The sequence below is a fragment of the Chelmon rostratus genome, chromosome 10, assembly GCF_017976325.1.
Source record: "Chelmon rostratus isolate fCheRos1 chromosome 10, fCheRos1.pri, whole genome shotgun sequence".
NCBI classification, from domain to species: domain Eukaryota; kingdom Metazoa; phylum Chordata; class Actinopteri; order Chaetodontiformes; family Chaetodontidae; genus Chelmon; species Chelmon rostratus.
The window spans coordinates 21,699,287-21,720,656 of NC_055667.1; the positions used below are offsets into that span (position 1 = coordinate 21,699,287).

Below are 21,370 nucleotides of genomic sequence, written 5' to 3' on the forward strand. Positions count from 1 at the left end.
GATTGATTTCAAGTTCATTCACACTCCTACGACTGTTTAGCCTCAAAAAACTTATTCAGAATCTTTTCTATTCATCGAACTGAAACACAAGACCATTTGCCACGATTTTAAGCGCCGAACTGTTGGAAGTGCTTTGGACCATTTTCAACTCCACATTGAGTCGAGACTCAGCACTCCAGCTATGCAGCCCAAATCTGCTCACCCAGATGTCTGCTCAGAAAACAGTAGCCTTTATAAAAACATGAAAAAATCCTGCGGACAGAGAGGAAACGGGCTACTATAGAGGACAGAGGAGGCATTTGTTGACATTGTATCAAGTGCAACGCTGAGGTATTTGAGGCACAGAGGGGCCAGGTATTTGTCAGTCAGTGTTTCTTGTGCTTTTGCTGTCTCCAACTCAAACAACAAAAGCCCCATTGAGACAGCCTCTCCTTTTTTTTCTCCTCTGAACAAGCACACAAAGCTTCCTGTACTCGGCCGCAACTGTCCAATACTGAGAGAACCGCGTCTAGTCGTCCTTTTATGCACCTGTTTCAAGTTGTTCTGGCAGTGCAAGGGAGTAAAACCTCTCTGTTAGATAGTTTCACATATTGTCCCACACCTTTGCTACATTTAGCTTGGCTTTTTTTATTCAGTCACATAGTTCCAAGATGTCCTAACTTCTATCATAAGACATCCTAACTTTATTCAAGCACAGTGTTGTGATTTTGAGGTTGTCAGCCTCGCCAAACATCACACTGTTTACACACTGAGATTAATCTCTTATTGGTCTTACATACGCTGGACATTCACACGACCTCTGACAGAGAACATTACCCACCGACTGAGGCGAAGTGTTTACTCAATCAGCCTTTTCCAGGTTCGAGAAACTGCCACTGCCACTGAGCTCCAGGGAGCCTGTGCTCATGCATGTCTCAGCATAAATTAGTAAAGCCCCTGTGTCAGACTCTGTCCAGACAAGAAGGTGAATCTCAGCCACAGGGAGGATTAGCTTTAATCCCTAAACATCGTACATGGTCGCTCTCTGCTGGGAGCCAATTCAGGGAGTCGTCAGCAGCCAGATGTTTTTAATGTCTTTAAATAATGTCAGTGTTTAATATATTTGCACACATTCCTATGTTGTTGTTGTTTTTGACAGAAGAGCGTGACCTTTAACAACAATCAGCAAATTACGTCCCACAATTTGACGTTTTTAAACACTGGTTCTGAATATAAAGATGAAGATAATGGGGTGGTGGCTGATTTCTTATCCTATGCCGTGCTCCCTTTTCATTTATTGAAAGCACACCTAAGCACCTTCCACTGGCAGACAAGACAACCAAAACACATTGAAACACTGCATACAACACATGAGAGCATCAGGGAAGCAGCTTCCTGTCCTCACTGTCAGTCTTGATGAAAACAAACCGCTATCTTGACCAGCACACTCCACACTTCTGAAAGTCACGGTGACGTGCATTTAGTGCCGGATGCATTCGTATGCTATAAATCTGACTCTTACCTCCTTCTCCCTCTCCTGCGTCCCTCGCTGGAACGAGTATGGCATCCCCTCAGCCTAATACTGTATGGAGAGACAATGGGTAGTGGGGGGGGAGGAGTTACTATGTGAGCAGGAGCGAGAGTGGGGAGACAGAAAGAGTAAAAGCAGAATGAAAAACTGGGGGAGAGAGAGAGAGAGAGGGAGAGGGAGAAAGAGGGCTCAGAGGGGAGATCGCTCACAATACTCTCAAACCACGAATCTGACGAAACGTTACATGAATGACAATTCTTGAACCCCCCCACACACACACACACCTCCCCTACCCCTTTCCTCCTCAGTTGCGATGTCAGAGAAAACAGCAACCAGAAATCCCTCTTCACGTGGGAAATGTAAGGAAAAACAAGAGACTGTGAGAGAATGGGTCCTGGTTTTAAACAAGTCCCTTTCTTTGGCTTTCTTTGAATGAGTTCTTAAGATTCCAAGTTGGCAGAGTGCCCATGGGTCCTGGATGGAAAAGGATAAAAGAGGGGCTGAGGTAGGGGGGCTGTCTATTGTGTTTGTTCCCTTCCTTTCAGCCCTGGCACTCGAGTTGATCTTTGCAGCCAGTTGCTGAATATTCCAGTCACTTATTCCTCGGTTGTAAATCGAAGCTCACATTTGTATTAATTTTCACCTGGACCGATGCCCTCGCGTCATCATCCGGGGCGCGACTCAAACTTTGTTTCTGTCGTCCTGCGCATACGTTATTGACAGTTTGGGGGCGAGGTTTAAGGTAGAAATCCAGGGCCAAAATGATTACAAAATGAACAGTGGCTCAGTCAGTCAGCACTGATCTGAAGATCCTGGTGTCTTTAGAGTCTCTTAGTCTTTGTTTGGGCCTCTTTTCTCCTGTCTTTGTCCTCCTACGAGTCCATCACTAGTAGAGGGAGAATGCTGTTTTGCCTGGTGAATCTGGGATGAAGACAGCAGGTGCTGTTGCCCCTCTCTGAGCCACATTCACTCGCAGCTTTCTCCCCCTCCATCCGTTTCCTCTACTAATACACCCTCCTCTCCCCCCGTCCATGTGAGGAGGGGGGGTTAGATAAGAAGAATGAGCTACTGTATAATGAAGCACAAGAAACACACCCCGAGACAATTTGCTTAAGGCTTTAATGGGTGATGTCACGTCGCCCTGATCGGAATGGCTGATGTGCGGCGTGAAGGCGATCATGTAAAAGGTGCGAAGGATTAATGCAACTGCATCTCTTGTCAGTCACCACTGTGCTTCTCGCCGCTGCTTGTGCTGCATCAGTGCCGCAAGAGAAGCCCTGTTTTCACTCACTGCCGCCCCCCCCCCCCCCCCCCCCCCCCTCCTCCTCCTCCTCCTTCCCCACAAACCCTTCCCTACCCTCTCTCGCTGTCTTCCTCCTGCTTTCCCTCACATAAACACACAGCTCGGTTCATTACTATTCACCAGGTTTCACTAAGACACGCATCATTGCTCTGCTCCCTACAACTGTGTGGGGAGAGGCGGGGGAGAGGAGGACAGGGAGAAGGAGAGGAAGGGGAAAGCGAGAGACATCTTATGATAGAAAAGAATAAATCACCATTGTGTTTTCTGTGTCCGGATGTGTTGTACAAACATATATTACCAGACAGCTGCATGCATGAGTTGTTCTGTCTTCTGCCTCTGACTGAAAAAAAAAAAAAATCTCCAGGGGAACAAAGCTGGTTCAGTCCTCAATACAGAAATCTGTTTCTCTTTGTGGGGCTTTTGAATTCATCACTTGCCTTTCATTAAATCCACTGAGGTCGTATACTCAAATTATTATCAGTGCTGATATACTGACAGAGCATTTCATCCATGAAAACGGGGCACAATGCTTGATTTCTATTCCTGTGTTGGCTCAGTCCAAGCCCTCTATAGTCTAGAACTCTCTGTCACATCCATTTCAAGAAAACCGCACTTCACTATGAAACTAACCCTTTGTCGTGCTACTTTTAATTACTCTCATTAGTCAGCTGTTCTCAATAGATTAAAGTGATTACTAGAATTGAGTGATTCCTAGTCTAGCCTCCAAAAATCATACAAATTTGATTGATCGGATATGGAAGGCTCTGACAGTACATGATATCAGTTGCAAAAGCTGTGTGGCTGTGTTATTCACATTGAGCTGCTGTTTCTAGTTGTGAAAATGAGCAAAAACATTAGAACACCTTCAGCAGCAGCTAACCCAATGACATTCAAAGAAGAGCGTTTAGACTTTCGATAATCTTGCAGCCTTTCTTTCGTCTTGGTTCACCTCGTTGAGTGTAGCAGAGTTTGTTGTACTTAGCAGCTTCCTCCTTCCTCAAGGTTTCAAGCAACAGATGAATCATCTCTGAGAATTTACGAATACAAACAATGTGTTTCGTCCTTTTCTTTCCTGTACGTGGCCAAGAAAGTAAATTGGAAGCTGAATAGCACATTGAAGATGAGCCATTTGTGTTTTCACAAAACGTAGCGGAGGGGTTATTCACTGTGAACTGGAGCTGCAACAATTAGACAGTCTGCAAAAAAAATATTTTATCAATTCGTCATTTGGATCTAGCCAAAAATAAAAAAAATGGACTACTTCATCATCTCACAATATGAATATCCTAATTTTCAGCAATACTATACTATATATTAAGGAATGCATATTTACCACTAACAGATTGCATATTAGTAGCATATTGGCTCTTTATTAGTCATTCTAAAGCACTTATGTATGCCTTATTCTGCATATTTTACAACTACTAGGTCATTAACTAAGAGTTTTCCCTCTATAACCTCATAATTACAGCTTTTTGATATTAAGTAAGGGAGTTGTACATGAATTGCAGTCTTAATAACCTAACCCTAAACCTTGATAACTTTGACCCCCAGAGTAAGGCATTAATAATAAATAATGACAAATAAAGAGCCAATACGCAACTAATATGCATGTTAATAAGCAGCCTGTTTGTGATGAATATGTGCACCTTAATATAAGGCGTTATCTCATTCTCTCAGTCTGCAGTGATATTAAACTAAATATCTTTTGTTCACTCTTGTTTGGACAAAGTCAGCCATATGAGTATGTTAACACAGGCTTTGTGATGGGCTTTTTCTTTTCCATCATCGTCACTAGCAGCCTACTATAAAGCTTTAGAGCTGGACTTGAGTGGCAGTAAATATATTCCAGGATTTGTTGTAACGTTTTAAAGCAGAGCGCACCCCACACCTGAAAATCCCACTGAGAGGATTTAATGTCGGCTTTACCGCATCAAAAGAACAAGTTAAAACAGTTTTCAAACCAAAATCTGAAGATGAGCACAATTTGTTGTAAAACGCTGAGCCTTTAGAAATGATGTACTATAGACTAATTTCAATCACAAATGTTTTTGTATTTTTTGCCATCGTTTAAGGTGATGTCATGGTCATGGTGCAAGACAAAGTGTAGATACGCCAACAAAAAAATTAATCGACCATTAATAAATAATTCAGAATATGACCAATATTAACCATCACTAACAGCTTTGAGCATTGGAGGATAATTAGCTAATAAGACAGGGATCAACAGATATAGCATTGCTCCATTCATCTGTAGCACAGAGTGGGGATTGGCTGACAGAAGCCTTTATTTTCAGCGGGCTCCAGATGTGATCGGCTGCTGTGCTTTTAGGAATCCTGGGTGGGAATTACTGATTGAAGTCTCTGGGTAAGCGCCAACGCTCCACTGAACTTAAACTTCTATTCACGCGATATTATAGCCTGGACGGTTGGAGAATAAGGCTTTGCATTCAGTCCAATACAGTACAACACTCAAATGACATTCTGAATGACCGAATGTGCACAGAAAAAGATTCATGACAGCTCTGTAGTATTATTAAAAGATCTCTCCTTTTTCTCCTGCTGTTCCTGTAGAAATTCTGTTTATGTATAATGCGCAACAGCGAGCAGTTATTTTTAGAAAATGTAATGGCTCTTTTAGTTACAGGATAAGTTCACATTTTTCACGTTTGTCTGAGAGCAATAGTCGGGTGTCGATGAACATTGAAACAAGTTTTGCTTGTCATAATCATACCTCCTGGTCATACTGGCCAGTGCAACATCTCTTTCTAATGCTTTTTCAGTGTAAATAATGGGACGAAATCCTTTACTTAAGGAAAAGTACTGTGAAAATACTCCTCCTGCATTCAAAACCTTACTTAAGTAAACATATATAAGTATTATCAGCAAAATGTACTTGAATTATCAAATGTTAAAGTACTCATTCTGCAGCTCTTTCACTTTTATATATGATGTTTTTGGATGAATATTACTGCTGCATTAATATGTGTGTTGCACTTCACTGCTGTAGATGTTTAAGGTTGAGCCCCCAGCCTTGTGACAATGCATTTTCCGGCTAATCCAAGAGGATTTTAAATAGCTTGTTTAGTTTAAGAAGTAGGAGAATTTTGTCAACCCATTTAATCTTTCAGTTTATTACAAACATTCAAAGTCAACACATGGAGATACATGGTTTTCACTCGACAGCAAACATATAAAAGGTTGTAATCTGAAAACTAACTAAAGCTGTCAGACAAATGTAGTGGAGTAAAAAGTGCGATATTGGCCTCTGAGATGTCGTGGAGTAGAAGAATAAAGTTGCATAAAATGGAAATACTAAAGAAAAGCACACGTTCCTGAAATTTGTTCTTAAGTACAGAACTTGAGTAAATCTACATCGTGCATTCTTAGGTTTATCTGAATTTAATCTGAGGCCTCAGTAGTTAGGTTAGGGTGTTTGTTAAGGTGGTTTTAATGTTTATGGAACAAAATACCCTCTGCATGCTACAATCAGCACTCAGCAGAAACATTCTTGATTTTCCTAACTCAGACTGTTGAGGCCTCATATTCGCCCCAGATAAAACTTTACAATGAATTTTTGCACTTGAGTGATGAGACTGGATTTTGTCTGTCAGTCGTGCTGCAGGTTAAGGGATCTCTGAGTTGTCAGTATGAACAGGGTGAATGATAACACCAAGGGGAACCGTCTCAGTGTGCATATGGGCACCTGACTGTTTTAGGACAAACTTGAAAAAGGTATGGGAAGTTGGTGGTCTTGGTTAAATCCCGGTTTTTCTCTTAAAAAAGTCAACAAAGTTTACCTCCATCATCCACTTCCAACCGCCTCCATATGACTTGTAAGCGGCACAAAAATGTAGCAATTCCTGCACTTTTTGCAAATGTGCTCGTGAACGTGATCCAGCAACAACTACGTTTCTAATCCAAACATATCTGGGAAAACAAACCAGTATATAAACATAACTCGTAGCAGACATGGTGGTGCTGTCCTATAAAACAATTTAGTTTTAGCATTATCAAGAATTAGATCACTTTCAGTCCCCGTTTGACCATCTTTGGATTGCTCTCTTCATACTTCCAATTGAAAGAGTTTGCCTCGAAAACGCTCCCTTATCAGTTTAATAGAAATGCTTTCACATGAAAGTGACACTTCATTTTCTCAAACTTCTCTGAATAATTATGCTCAGATAACTTTTTGATCTACTCGTGTACTAACTTTCATGAGTGCTCCCTGTCCAAACTGCTTCACCAGCAGCTAGTTTGAAGGCACAGAGCCTCGTAGAATAGCACTGTTTTGCCCTGCAGACATGTCTGTTTGCATACCACATATCCCTGGCTCTATTTTGGGCCAGAGGAGATGTGTAGGGGGTGCACTGCAGGGCATTTCCATCCAGGGCTACGGGGAGTGACTGCAGAAATGTGGATAGGTGACAGATAAATTTCTTTTTGCTCCAAGAGGACCCTGTGCCATGTATACTTCAGCTAACACCCTCACTTGTGTTCATGCATATACTGAATCATGTATGTCTGTCTGACTTGACAAGTAATAATACACAATCATATTGTGACATCCTCCTTCTCATAAGCAGTGAAATGTTTATTATGCTCGCTCACGTATGATTAAATATACACAACCATGGGCTTATGAAGACATACACTGGGCTTTGGAGGTATTAGCATGTAATCCATGTTATTTACTCTCCTTTTATAATGTGTGGCAGCATGTGCTTTTCTCTGCAGCTTCACTGGACCTTTAAGAAACACCGTATATAGATAAAAAGAACGGCAGAGGTGGGGGGAAGAGCATAGGGGAAAAGTAGAGCAATCAGATTATGATTCCTGTCACATTGTCCTGGCACTGTCTCGGGCCTCTGATTGAGAGTTGGCTAAATGTCAGCCTATGGAGATGAGACGGAGAGGAGCAAGGCAATGCTGTTTTTGTCCACTTTAAACCCTGTCATTGATGTCTTGCCTCTTTATGTGGCTGCCATCAGTAAACTATGTGTCAGACTGAGAAAGAGATGCTGTGCTCGGTGTGTTCAAGAAGAAAAGAGAGGAACAATAAGCATGTTAGCACCAGTGGTAATTTTGGATTATAATTAATTGTCTATGAGCTCTTTGTTTCCACCAGCACGATATTTAAGTTATTCCTTGTAAAGAGCCACTAAAGGAATATTTTTCTATGCAGGCAAACCAGATTGATTCAGCCTGGAATTGTGGATGAACGCGACACTTGTACACCATCTAGTGTCGAAACTGTGTGCAGAAATCACACACAACTTCAAGCCCTCCTCCTCTCCAAAATGTTTTGTGTTATTTCCTGTGAATGTTTGAGCTCCACTGTGCAGAACAATGTACGCTATGGTTCAAAGGTTTGGAAGAAAAAAAGGAGAATATTAATTAAATGATTAAAACTTCCATTTAGTCTGTGTCCTCACACTGTTGCATGACCTGGGAGAATGATGTTGTAACCATTTTCCTCCAAATTTTGAATTTATTTTTCAGTCCAGAAAAGCACGAGTGATCCTCAGTCATTACTGAACCACAGCAGTGCAAATATTTCCTCTGCAGTCTGCAGCCTCAGTGGTTAGATTGAATGGGTTTAAACTGTGATTTGTCGGTCTATAGTATGTTCAGTTGACATTCAGTGATCCAATTCTAATAGTGCAAAGCCTAGACAAACCTTCTGTTTCTATTTTGAAGTATTAAGAATAGCTTTGCTAAAGCAACACGCCCATCAATTCCAGCATTTTATAGGCTTTTTCCTGCATTTGACAGCTAAACAGGAACTTTTCATTTTAATGTGCACAGATTTTGACGCTAAGCTTCCAATTTTCTTTATCACATGTATATTCATATTTAACTGTTGCTGAGAGGCTTTCTGTCCTTTCAGTTTCAGTTTAGTTGAACTGTTGTGCAGTGCTTTGTTCTCTATATACAAAACCTTTCTTTTTTTGCAAGTCCTTCATACAAAATAACATCTATCTATGTAGAGGACTCTCTGCAACCTAAAAGCATGAAAGAACATTCAAAAATAAAAAGGAGTCCTCTCAGCCATCTGATTTCACTGAATCAAGATTTTGTGGCATTTAATTCCAAACTTTTGAACAGTGGCACATGTGCAGAGTTTGACACTAGAAGTCTGCTTTGCCATTCATGTGCTCACCTTAAATCTGAGCAAATACGAGCCTTCAGTGCACATTCACTAAGCTCTTCTGCTGCATTACATTGACTTTCATAAAATGTGCAGCAGTTGATTTTCAAGGCACATTTTTCGTTCTTTAATTAGCTAACACATGCAGTGCCTCTTCGTAATCCAACCTGTGTAAATAATAAGTTCATTGAAAAACTGATGTCCTACTTCACTAACTAGAAGTTGCTGTTGATTTTTAACACTCCCTTCCAGTCCTCTAAAACCACGTTAGTTGACAATTACCTGGAGAAGCCATCTTGTGCTGCTATATCTCCAAAAGAGGAAGTGGACGTTAATAAATGCCTTTTGTGTAAACACATGTATTTCTCCGGGTTTAGTTCCTTACCAGCATCTGCACCTTGCAGGGCATGTTGGCAAATCAGTTACACATCTTAGCTTTGCAGGCTGTGTGATCCTGGCATCCAACACTGTGTACAGAGATACAATCACAGAGACAGGGAAGCATATTTTCTAAATCAGATCGCTAACAAAGACACATCATACTTATGTATTTAGAGACAAATTAAGTTCAGAAGTAGCTATTTGGATCACTGTGGCAGCAAGACTAAGAACCAAGAAAATAACTGGGATTACTGGGAGCATAAAATAGCACATAGAAAAATGCAATAAAACAAACAAAGATTTGTGTCATTATCATGCAAAATGCAAAGCATTTTGTTTTTTGATTTTAGTTTCCCGACATTGCTGGAAGCCCATATTTGGCCACAGCCAGTAGAGCTTTGCTTCTCCCATGTAATCATTAAAGGGATTAGGTTTTAAGTCCTCTCTTTTATTCATACCACTGATGGTCAAGTAGTACAACACATTACTCACCATCATTTATTATGAAATACACATTTTTAAATCCAAAGAACAGAAAAAGAATCCCAAATGTCTAAATCATGCTGTAGTCTTCAGATGCACAGCATCTGCCAGTTTCCTCACTGGTTGACATCCATTCTCAAACTGGGTCAAGCTAAACATTATAGTGTCATACTGCACATATTGTCAATTTTCACTAGCCTTCCTGAACTTTTGACTCACCCACACACTCACACATGCTGGCTAGGGAAGAAATTCAAGAAATTTCATAGAAATTCTACACAAACAAGATCAAATTTGCTATAGAACTGAAACTTTACTCCTTTACTCACACTGACTTTCACAAATAGTGTTCTTAGAAATGCAGAGGGAAGAGACAGATGGCTTGATTGATCCCAGAGAGAAATGTGTTGTTACATCAGTCTGCCTTTCAAACGTCATAAGTAAACACTCTTGATTAAGAAAATGTAAAGAGTCTACAGCCATGCTAGTGGCTCTGTGAGGCTGCACAGTAGTGCGTTGAGCTAAATGCTAACATCACTTTGACAATGCAAACATGTTTGTTCTTAACAGGTAGAATATAATGATTCCCATTACCAATACCTTAGTTTAGTATGTTAACATGCTAGCATTTGCTAATTAGCACCAGTCACAAAATGCAGGTGACGCTTGTGGGAGTTTCGTGGGTGTTTGGTGATAAACTGAAGTATTGGACACATTGAAATTTTGATGTGATGGTGGCACTAGAATAAACATCGGGGGATTCCCAAAATAAACACAAGTCATCCTGAGAGTCACAGCCTAATCCATCCAGTAGCTGTTGAGACACTTTACTCCAAACCAAAATGTCATCCTCATGGTGGCGCTAGAGGAAAAGTTAGATCACCAAAGTCAGCAGGATGTATCATCTGGGAACACTGAGTGTCGGTACGCAACCATGAGTGTCAGTATGCAATTTCTCATGAATTTTGATGGTGGCGCCACATGAACGATCACTAGTCAGTAGGATTAATCGCTTAAAGAAGAAAGAATACAGAGAAATATTGTTGGCACATGTCATGTACTGAATACTGGATATATGCAACTGTCATACTGTACAAACTTCCATGAAAACAATGAAAATGTTAGAATTAGTGCACGCAAAGCTGTGGTAAGACACATGTTAAGAAAGAGGGAGTGATGAAGTCTGTTGTAGTCAGAGCTGAACACCTAATGTGTCATGTAGTAGAATTTTAAACAGAAAATAAATTAAATTTTAGTATGCATAATTTAATTCATAGCACACTATGTGATTATTACTTCCCAAGCATCGTCTTTCGTAATGACTGTCTGCAGGGTTGTCCAGGTGTGAAAGAAAAGACAACCTGTCCATGAGAAGCCTGTGTGTCATTGCTTCCTGAAACATTTTCCATTGATAGGGTTGGAAGTGCCATGACATATAAATGCACACTCTCTGGTAGCATTTCAACACAGGCTCTTTTTCATTGCTAATCATTGACACAATTCAAATGGTGATATTGCTGGAAGAATCTCCACTTCACCCATTAACTCAAGAGGACATCCTTTTCAGTTGAGCAATCCACAGAGGAGGGAGCTAAAAGCTTTAAAAGAGATCAAGAAACTCATCATACTACAACAAGCATCCACAGACCTTCACAGAGCTGCTGGCCCTTATTAGCACTGTAATACTTTGCTGTAAAAAACCCTCGGCAGTCTGTTTCACTGAGGTATCTTTGTTGTGGCCAAGATGTTTGTGGACGAGCGGATCGTAACTCTGTTCAAAAGGAATGCCCATCACACGCTGACCTACTGGAGTGTTTTCTTCAGCTTTGGACTCTGCATTGCTTTCCTTGGACCCACAATTTTGGACTTGCAATGCCAAACAAACTCAACACTTAGCCAGATTACCTGGGTATTCTTCTCCCAGCAGTTCTGCTTGTTGATTGGCAGCTCTGTGGGTGGTGTTTTCAAGAGGACGTAAGTATCGTGCACTCACATCTGGAGCGATATCCCCCAAGACTTGGTTGCAAAATAATCTGAGGATATATAGTCATTGTAACTGTGTCTGTCTCTTTTCTTTCCTAAAGGTTGTTCAGTGCTCTATCTGCCTTATTTATCTCCGCTCTCATCATCTCTATAATATTTGCCATCATCCCTCTGTGCAATAATGTTCTCCTGCTCGCCATCGCCATGGCTGTGTCTGGATTGGCGATGGGCATTATTGACACCATCGCTAACATACAGCTGGTGACCATCTATCAGAAGGACTCTGCTGTTTTCTTACAGGTGAAAAAGCCTGTACTTTATCTGTAGAAGTACCAACAAGATAGCATTCACATTTCAGACATTATACAATTCATAATTTGGAGAGCATCACGTGGGTTTGATTTGTCTCTCTCCTCAAATATAGCAAGTTAACAAGAATTTTCTACGACACAGTGTGTTCAGCAGTCAAGCTATGAGCCAATTATATGATATTAAACACAGTAAGTCATGTTTCTGACCTTTGTCTTTTTTACAGGCTCTTCATTTCTTCATTGGGTTCGGAGCCCTGGTGAGCCCACTGATTGCAGATCCTTTCCTCTCAGAGACAGGCTGTGGGAATCACACAGGGAATGGCACTGAGATCATGCATCACTTCAGGAACATGCTGAGAAACAGTCCGATTGCAGAGCACAACATCACTCAGAGCCACCTGCCCCATGAGGGAGGGGAAGACGAGTCCAGTGTGCACTACGCCTTCTGGATCATGGCGCTTATCAATGTAAGACGCTGAACAGATGTACACATGCAGGGGAGAGATACTTAATCAGATATTTCATTTCATTGTTGAAAATGACAATAGTACAAAAGGTGAACATTATTTGTGCACCCCCAGCTGCCCGTGCCCATTGCAGTCCTGTTCCTGATGTATCGGGAGCAGCTGATCCCATGTTGCCCCAGCAGCAGTCCTCGTCTTTTGGACAAAGATGAACTAGCAATGGAGAACCAGCAGGGGGCTGAGGGCCCCGACGTGGAGCAGAAGGAACACGAAGCTGGAGGTAAAGACATGAAAGAAGGGATTTTTATATAGGAGCCCTATTTTAAGATGAATAATGCATACTTTCCTCTGTGGATTTTCAGTCAGTTTAGATGAAAAAAAAATCACAATAAATGCCATTTTGTGTGCTACAATCTGTCATTTGTGACTTTTCGCTCCGTTACAGGCCATGGGGATATCTTTAGCTGCTGTCAGAATGATAACCTGCGCGGGCTGCCAATATCCTTCTTTATGATTCATATCCTCGGTGGGATGGTGCTCTTCATGACCGATGGTATTGTGGTGAGTGAGGGGTGCAGATAAATAATGTGACGTGCATTTCACAAACTGTGTTCCACATAAAATTTTATGAGTGCATACAAAATGTGTTTCACATAAAACGCAGAGAGTACAGAATCTGCCTTTTCCTTTCAGGGTGCATATGCCGGCTTTGTGTACACCTACGGTGTGGCACCACCTCTGTCGTTGCCCCACAAGACAGCAGGCTACCTGGCAAGCATCTTTTGGGCAGCAATCACTGCTGGACGGCTGTTGTCCATTCCCCTCTCGTACCGCTTCCAGCCTGTGAGACTGCTCATGTTCAACATTGTAAGGCCAATAAAACTTGCCATCGCATTATAGATGAGACATACTCAATGAAATGTAAAGGTCAAGCAATTAGTGATAAATTAAATTCTACTTTTTTTTTCTTTCTTTTTTTTTTACAGGCAGGCGCTATTGTTACTGTGTTGATGCTGCTTATTTTCTACACCAGCAGCATCTTTCTGTTTGTTGGGACCTGTCTGTGTGGCCTTTTCCTCAGCAGCATATTCCCCTGCATGCTTGCCTATACTGAAGACATCCTTGATTATCAAGGTATAATGAAGCGTTTATAGCACAATAATAACAACACAGTCATGGAGTCAATACAAGCAGAGGAAATAAATATATAAATAAATAGATTTCTTTGTGCAGGATGTGCAACATCAGTTCTGGTGACAAGTGCAGGGATGGGAGAGATGGTAATGCAGGTTCTGGTTGGCTCAGTAAGTCTAATAAGTATCTTCATTCTCATAGAAAAACATTGTGCAGAAGTAGAGAAATAGGCTTATAATTGCAGAAAAAAACAAGCCCAGTGGAGATTTAGATTCATGTTCAGTACTCTAATGTTTCTATCTCATCCCCAGATTATCCAGACTGAAGGCAGCTACAGCTTCCTGCTGTGTGGAATGATAATCGCCTGCATCGGTTTTATCGTCTTTATCGGTCTCCTGCTGTTCCATCGAATGCACAGAAATTACCTCACAGGTTCAGTATCCACCACCACCCTCACACACCGCCGCTGATGGTTCGCTTTCGTTCGTTTCATAATCATCACCTCCCACCCTAACCCCCTCTGCATCCCGACAGGAACGACGAAAAAGTCAGCCATGGTGGAGGAACCGGCAACGGAGCAGAATGGATCCGCCAGAACAGCACAGAAAGAGGAGATTGAGAGCAGCTGAGAGGGTCAGCAGCTGCGTTTTGTCCTTTACTGGCTGCTGTAGAGGATGAAGTATTACAGCAATCTATCGTCAAAGAACATAAAATGTATTACCAAAACCTACCGAATGAACATTGTGCAGATATACTTTCCTTGTGCTGGAAGTGTAATTGTAAAGTGTCGTGTGCTACTTTTAGAGGTTATAGTTCACACTCTTTGATTATTTTTGTATTTTGTAAATCACAAACAGTTTTCATCAAATTGTGCATGGTGTTCTGTTTTATATTAGGGTACCAGGGTTTGAAATTTACAATACAAGGATTGTGATTATAATTACATTGCCTTTTTCTGTTTTTCATTTCAATTGTAATGTTATGTTTTAATAATGTTTTGTGTTTTTTGCATATCCTTTATATATACATAATGTATGTGTATTAAAACAATTGTACTTACATACAGAAAGGCAGGGATCAAATACCAAAATTCTAATACATTTGCACTGAGGGGAGACTTTCACATTTTATAATATTTAATATGAAGATCTTGGCAGGTTTTGGATATTGCGAAACATTTTTAGCTGAGAGGTAATTAACATCAGCCAGCAGATTGGCCTGTCAAATGGTAAAACAAGTATTCTGTGAAGTTCTGTTACTTTGAGCTGGAAGCGCTTGATGTTGTCATAGCCCACCCACTGGTTTTCCTTGTAGGCACATGGCACATCCTGGGCCTGGTTCCAGACCTCAGTTGCTCCATCTTTCAAAAAGTCATGGATCTCTAATTTCACAAAGCACCGCATTAATGACAGCGTAGGAACTCATTCGCTTCATCTGGGGTCCAACCAACCTTATTCTTTCCTACAGTAATAACGAAGTGTACCTCAGAGTAAAGGAGCTCTCCAGCCTCCAATGTGCGCTGTGTTTCAGCATCAGCAATAGGTGTTCCAGCGCCATAGCATGGTTCCTAAGAGTGAATGTGTTGTCATATGTATGGAAACCAACAATCAGCTTCTCAGCTGGGGCTCCCTCTCTGTTCCACTAGTACATGGTGTAGTCCTGGAACAAAGAAATTTGAAATATATGTTCATGGCTCTGGAACGGTTTTTGTGGATGTATTAATGTTGTTGCAGATAAAGCCAGCAGATGTAAACTTAAAGAGAAACGTGTGTTCTTTACAAAGGCCCTGTTTGATCAATTAAAACTGTGATCCTGACCATGTTTGAGAACTCACCACATTGAAAAAGATGAAGCCACCCTGGTCCTCCGGCCCTCTGACCAGGGGAATGCGCTGTGATCCATTATGCTGTTGTGGATAAAATTGGACACACGACAAATATTGCTTCAAATGCTTACTGGCCAAGCTCAGGAATCTGATAAGCAGAATCAATGGTGTCCTTTCCAGCCAACACAGCCGCGTACATCAGAGGAAAAGCCTTGTTGTTCTGCTTGGCCTCGCTCTCAAAGGCAGTTCTCATCTCCTGTTGAATGTCAACAGATATAAAATATTTAGTGTTAACTGAACTCCGGCAATCATAATCCATGATTTGTAGCATGGTCAGGTTGTGAGTTGTTTTGCTTTTATGTATGTTTTATTCAGGAAGACACAGTGGAACCCCTCCAGGGTTTTATTGTGGCGCCAAAAATTCAAGGCAAGCTTGAACAGTTATATTTTCTACTAGGGAAGAAATTATTTAAATCATACAGAAGAAAAACTGAGAAAGCAAACAAACCTCCTGCAAACCAGAGTAGTACTGCTTGTCCTCGTCTGAGCCTCCTCTGGATATTCTCAATGTCAAACCCATCGAACTCGTACTTCCTCAGGAGAGAAATGATGAGTTGAACAGCATTTGTAAAAAAAAAAAAAAAAAATCTAACGTGGGAACAGAAATAAATGCATTCAAACAGCAGATCTCTGCTGTTTAGAGTGGTCAGTCTGCTTAGTTTTGCTAGCTGTGCTTTATTAGTGAAACTTTATTGCCTTTGTAGGAATTACTTCCTTTTGTACAAGAGAAACAAACATTTTTCAATGACTCTCACTTTATTTTCAGGGCATTGAACCAACTGTAAAGCTCCACATAATTCCACTCATAGGTGGCCAGTTGGTTGTTCTTTATGGTGGTGAAGGCTTGCAGAAGATGAGTACAGGCATGGGTCGATGTCATTGGGCGGATAATTGGTTGGATGTGGTCTGTACTGCAGCCAGTTTATGGAGCATGACAGTATGAAAGATGAGCCTTTGATTCACAGGAAGTCTATTATTTCCGGACCAAACACATGATGCAATGCAATTTCTGGCCATAGAAAGAAATATACACAAGGACATGTATCCCATGTTCTGGTTGTTTACCGAGCTCTGCAAAAAGCAGCAGGGACAGAGCTTTTGAGCAATAAGAAATTTTTGAGCAAATCTAAAAATTGATGCAATATACACTAAATAATTACCAGGAGACCATCTGCTGCACATAGAAGAGAGGAGTGATTCAAAATACAGCACAGACTCACCAGTCACAAACAGTACATAGCCCATGACTACAAGGAGGTCATCAAACAGGTGCAAGGACTTTTTAACACACGCAGTTTACTTAAAAAAAGGATGAAGGTAATCAAATGTGCTTATTTAAGAAGTAATATATGATAGTAATAGTTGCAGATCGTAATATATGATCACACCTGCAAGGATATTCTCCACAGGTGCGCTCATTTATCCAAGCCAAGCATAATTTAAAGTGACTGCAATGCAGAAAATATGCCTTGAAAGACTTGTTTTAAAAGTTACACAAAACACCAAAAGAACATTAAGGAATTTGTCGCAAGTGTTTATGTTTAACCAAGTAAGCCTGACCTGCAAAAATTGTAATACATACAGAAAAAAAATGTATAGGTATAAATCGTATTTTCTAAAGTGGTATATCTATGCAGTGAAACACTGGAAAACAAGAGCAAAGACAGATGTTTATTTGTTATGTACCTAAAGTGCATGAATCTGTGATATGTTATCAGTTATTCCTGCAGTTTACTGTCCCTGCTCTGCAGTGACATCAAACATTAGAAGTCAAAGCACACAAACAACAGCCAAACTTGCCTTTGAATTACTGTCTAGACTGCAGATATGTGATGATAAATATGTTTGACAACTCTGATCATGCTGAAAGGAGGGCTCTGGTATGTCATGGAGAGGGATTTGCATTAAAATCGAAAGCATTCGCATGGTAAATGGAGAACTTATCTAATCATTTAGCTTTCATTATAATGCAGCCTTCTTATCTAGCAGTTTACTGTATGTAATGCTTAAAGAAAGATGTGCTGGTGTCAGCAGAGAACATCTTGGCTCAGCCCAAGCCTGGAAGCAAAGGTAAAGCCATTTGCTTTTCTTAAACAAACCTGATTTTCACAGCGTTTCTCCAAAATTAAAGAAGATGACAAATAAATGCTGGGGGCTGAAACTGAGATGTTTCATTTATCCACTGATTTTCTTAGTTAAAAGTGAGAGCAGTCCAATTTAAGTTTTCACCAAGGTTATTTCATCATCTCTGGGAAGTCGAGCCCCTGAGGTACAAATCAAAGCTTAATCTCTCACACATCATACATGTACTTACATTACACGTCCGCTCAGTTAAAAGGAAAATGATGCTAGCACTGTGACCTCATCTAATAGGAGCCTGAATATTCACAAACTTAAAATGAGTTTCAGAATAAGTGGTAGAGGCTAGTCTGTCTTGTTTCTATGCCACAATTATCAGCTAAAACTATCCTATCCATGGGTTTAATACGTTAAATAAACCATTGTTATAAAGGAGGTTTCCAAGCACAGATTTGTGCCCGTGGGTGTTGTGACCTTTGCGCTGCTGACTTACTCACCAGCACTGCATGTCTCACCAACATTGTTCCGTTTTTTTTTCTGGTGGGTTGATCTTAAAGGGCACGTTAGCGTCATTCCGGGGTCCTTATGAGCTCACAAATGAGTGAAAATCTAGAAATGTGCCGTGACGTTCACAGATAATATAATGTGGTGCACGAAGTTCAGTGTGTCAGTCTACCTAAATGTGAACTGTGTAATGAAGTCACACCACTGCTCTCTCACACAACCAACTCAGATTACACAACTATAATATATCGTGCCTTGTGGTATTAGTCATTTAAAGGATTTCCCTTAACATAATTACATAATTGCTACATCTGCATGCCAATTTAACTTGGACTGAAAAAATCTTAAATCTCCATTGTTTTCTTTTTAAACAATTTGTTAGCTGTCACAGAGAAAAAGTCATCAATTAAAGATCAAGACGAAACAACCAAAATACAACATGAACTGTGACATAATCGAAGATATTTAGTCAACTCATGTCTGCAGGACTGAACTCCTCAGAGAACAGAAAAGTCAAACATTGCGAATGTGATATGCAAAGCAAAGAAATCTGAAAGCGTAATCATTTATGATAATGCATCGCATTAGTTATATACATCATTATTAAGCCATTAAAAATGTACACAGGCTCGAAATGGCAAGGAATCATAATAAGATGAACGAAAGCTGGAGGACATACTCAGATAAATGCAATGGATGTGAGGCAATGGGGACAAGCTGGGAAGAAAACAACTGATAGATAGATGAGACAGATTTCTTTGTTGCTTTTCTTCATGTAGTCTTAATTCATCAAGCTTTCTGAGATACACCAAAGAAAAGGACAGATGGCAAGGTGACTGGTGCTCTACCCATATTCATAAGGTAGCACAACCTTCTTCTCCAGCACTGTCCTGTCCATATAATGCCCTCTGACGGTCTGGTCTTTAGTGCCACCTGCTGTTTATGTAAATGAACTGGCCATACATTTTTCACTGTACAGGGTCTTAAACAGTCTATCAAAAGACACGGGAGAAATATTTGTGCACTGTGAGATCTCGACACAACAATGCTGATGCAAACACAAACCTACGCATATAAACACTGCTTAGACCCTGATTTCACATAAACCACCTCATTGCACAACCTCACCACACGGGAGAAATAAGAGGAACCCTCTAAATGTTGCACACTTTGCTTCTGCTTCACGTTGCTCACTCCATTCCCACCATGAGGACCTCAGGGATACTGCTCGGCTTCTTTCACGGTAATAGCAGCTTTTTCACATATGTACTAGAAAGAACAATTAACTTACACCGTCATGTGAAATCTCTTTTTGCATTTTGCAGCTCCAGTTCTCTGTCTCTTCTGGCTTACAAAGCACGCAGTGGACTCAGTTCTGCTGTCTGCTCCAGATGTGGTAACAGCAGCATACGGGGGATCTGTGACAGTCTCTTGTCAGTACGACCGTCAGTTCACAGAACGCACCAAGTACTGGTGCAAAGGAAAGATATACGAGCTGTGTTCCATAATGGTGAAAACACCCAGGAACCGACAGAATGACAGATGCTCCATTGTAGATGATAAGAGGGCAGGAGTCTTCACTGTAACTATGACTTCGCTCACAAAGACTGATGAGGATATGTACTGGTGTGTCATTGCCAGACATGGAAAGAACGTCTACACTGGTGTCAGGCTCCGTCTCTCCCACACAGGTACACTCCAGCTGGGTTAGCTCAGCCACTTGTTATGCAATGCTGCTTCAGCTTTTCTTGCTTTGATTGCACTAATTTATTACTGACCCAGAAACACAAAAGCTCTTATAACTGACTCTAACTTCTAGGCCAAACTTCATTAATTGGCCACATTTGATGGTAAAAATTAGAAGTGTACTGTATAACTGTAGTTTCTAGGAGAAAGTGTTGATCAGTCAGTATAGTCATTTGTTGATTTTTAATGCATATATTCTTTTCCAGTAACCACCACCACAACACCAACCAGTTCATCACCAGTGACACAGGATGAAATATGGTGAGGATATACTGTAATTTCCATTTTAATACACTCAAATAGATATACATATGAACAATTACATGGGACATAAAACAAAAGTGAATCATTCTAATCCCAGTTTATTTCTCTGTTTGTCTGAACTAGTTGGTGGGCGGCTCTACGTTGGATCCTCTTGATTTTAATGTTGTGTTGTTTGGTGTCGACGCATATCATCGCTTGGAGGATATCGGCTGGAAAATGCGGCGGCGCCAAAAATTTCAACATCAGAACTCAAACATTTATGACTGAGTTTGGCAAAAACATAACTTCAAATCATGGGTGAATTATAAACACGCTCATACTGGGGCGACAAAATCATTTCCAGTGGACACTCTATTAGTGTGTGAATTAAGCTGAAAAATAAAGCAAGTGAAAAACTGGCTCTTTTTTTCTTTGTATTTAAATGATTAAAACCTCATTAATTTCAGTGCCAGGGCCTAAGATAACTTCGGGTCCAACTTTTGAATATCCAATCAGCTTAAAATTAGCACCTCCGGGGAAATGAGGCTCTAGGCTTTCATTTAATTTATTTGCAGATCTTATAGGGACAGTCGTAGAGGATGGTATTCTTTTTGCATTTAACCACCTGTTTCGAGGGCGTTTTACAACATCAGTCAGCGTTGTACTTGAGGGATCTGAACACCATGCAGAATAAAAATCCCTTCATGCATAAATGAAAGCCCAACTCTTGTGAAGCTCTGCTTTTTAAAAGAAGACACAACACGGACATATAATGAAGTCGAATGATGGTGGTGTGCCGCTCTATTTTCTTTGATAATCTGAAGAAAGATCACAGAGGTGGGATTCCTACAGGTGAGATGGAGTGTTTCTAGTGACTTATACTTACAATCAAAGCTAAATTGCATAAGCACATTTCCCAGAAAATGTTGTATATTTTGTTCTCTTAAAGAGGAAGTAGTGATTTGTGATCTTTGCCAAGCCGATTTCATTACCCTGATGATTGCAGCTACAAGAAATTGGACAATTGTGTTTGCTGGTCTTTGCTTTCAGAGTCAGCATATATTACCAGTTTCTTAGCCAAACCTGTGCAATCTAATGAAATAACCCTGCATTAATCTTATTTTTGTGTGGTTTATGTGAGTCAGAGAGGTACTGAAGCATTGAGCTGTACTGGGTTGCATTATAGGTTGTTT

At 40.6% G+C, this 21,370-nt stretch overlaps 2 protein-coding genes and 1 pseudogene across 2 annotated transcripts; 2 read left to right on the forward strand and 1 right to left on the reverse strand.

The window, feature by feature from the left end:
• Positions 1-11,572: 11,572 nt before the first annotated feature.
• mfsd4ab (major facilitator superfamily domain containing 4Ab) lies at positions 11,573-14,349 on the forward strand. The gene is made up of 10 exons (XM_041944913.1): positions 11,573-11,802; positions 11,913-12,111; positions 12,347-12,589; positions 12,704-12,866; positions 13,032-13,147; positions 13,280-13,453; positions 13,573-13,720; positions 13,820-13,890; positions 14,032-14,152; positions 14,255-14,349. Exons 1-10 carry the CDS (start codon positions 11,573-11,575, stop codon positions 14,347-14,349), a joined length of 1,560 nt encoding a protein of 519 aa, XP_041800847.1.
• A 448-nt stretch (positions 14,350-14,797) lies between these two features.
• Positions 14,798-16,850, reverse strand: LOC121612204 (annotated as a pseudogene).
• A 2,480-nt stretch (positions 16,851-19,330) lies between these two features.
• On the forward strand, positions 19,331-20,590 carry LOC121613270 (CMRF35-like molecule 1). Its single transcript, XM_041946597.1, has 4 exons — positions 19,331-19,431; positions 19,514-19,879; positions 20,141-20,195; positions 20,322-20,590. Exons 1-4 carry the CDS (start codon positions 19,347-19,349, stop codon positions 20,497-20,499), a joined length of 684 nt encoding a protein of 227 aa, XP_041802531.1. The 5' UTR covers positions 19,331-19,346; the 3' UTR covers positions 20,500-20,590.
• Positions 20,591-21,370: the final 780 nt, after the last annotated feature.

Excerpts from the sequence above, each read along its gene's own strand:
- mfsd4ab (XM_041944913.1), top strand. The coding sequence starts at position 11,573 with ATGTTTGTGGACGAGCGGATCGTAACTCTGTTCAAAAGGAATGCCCAT. Across the intron at positions 12,590-12,703 it reads GGATCATGGCGCTTATCAAT|CTGCCCGTGCCCATTGCAGT; the intron begins GTAAGACGCTGA and ends GTGCACCCCCAG. Across the intron at positions 13,148-13,279 it reads TCATGACCGATGGTATTGTG|GGTGCATATGCCGGCTTTGT; the intron begins GTGAGTGAGGGG and ends TTTTCCTTTCAG.
- LOC121613270 (XM_041946597.1), top strand. The coding sequence starts at position 19,347 with ATGTTGCACACTTTGCTTCTGCTTCACGTTGCTCACTCCATTCCCACC. Across the intron at positions 19,432-19,513 it reads ACTGCTCGGCTTCTTTCACG|CTCCAGTTCTCTGTCTCTTC; the intron begins GTAATAGCAGCT and ends TGCATTTTGCAG. Across the intron at positions 19,880-20,140 it reads GCTCCGTCTCTCCCACACAG|TAACCACCACCACAACACCA; the intron begins GTACACTCCAGC and ends ATTCTTTTCCAG.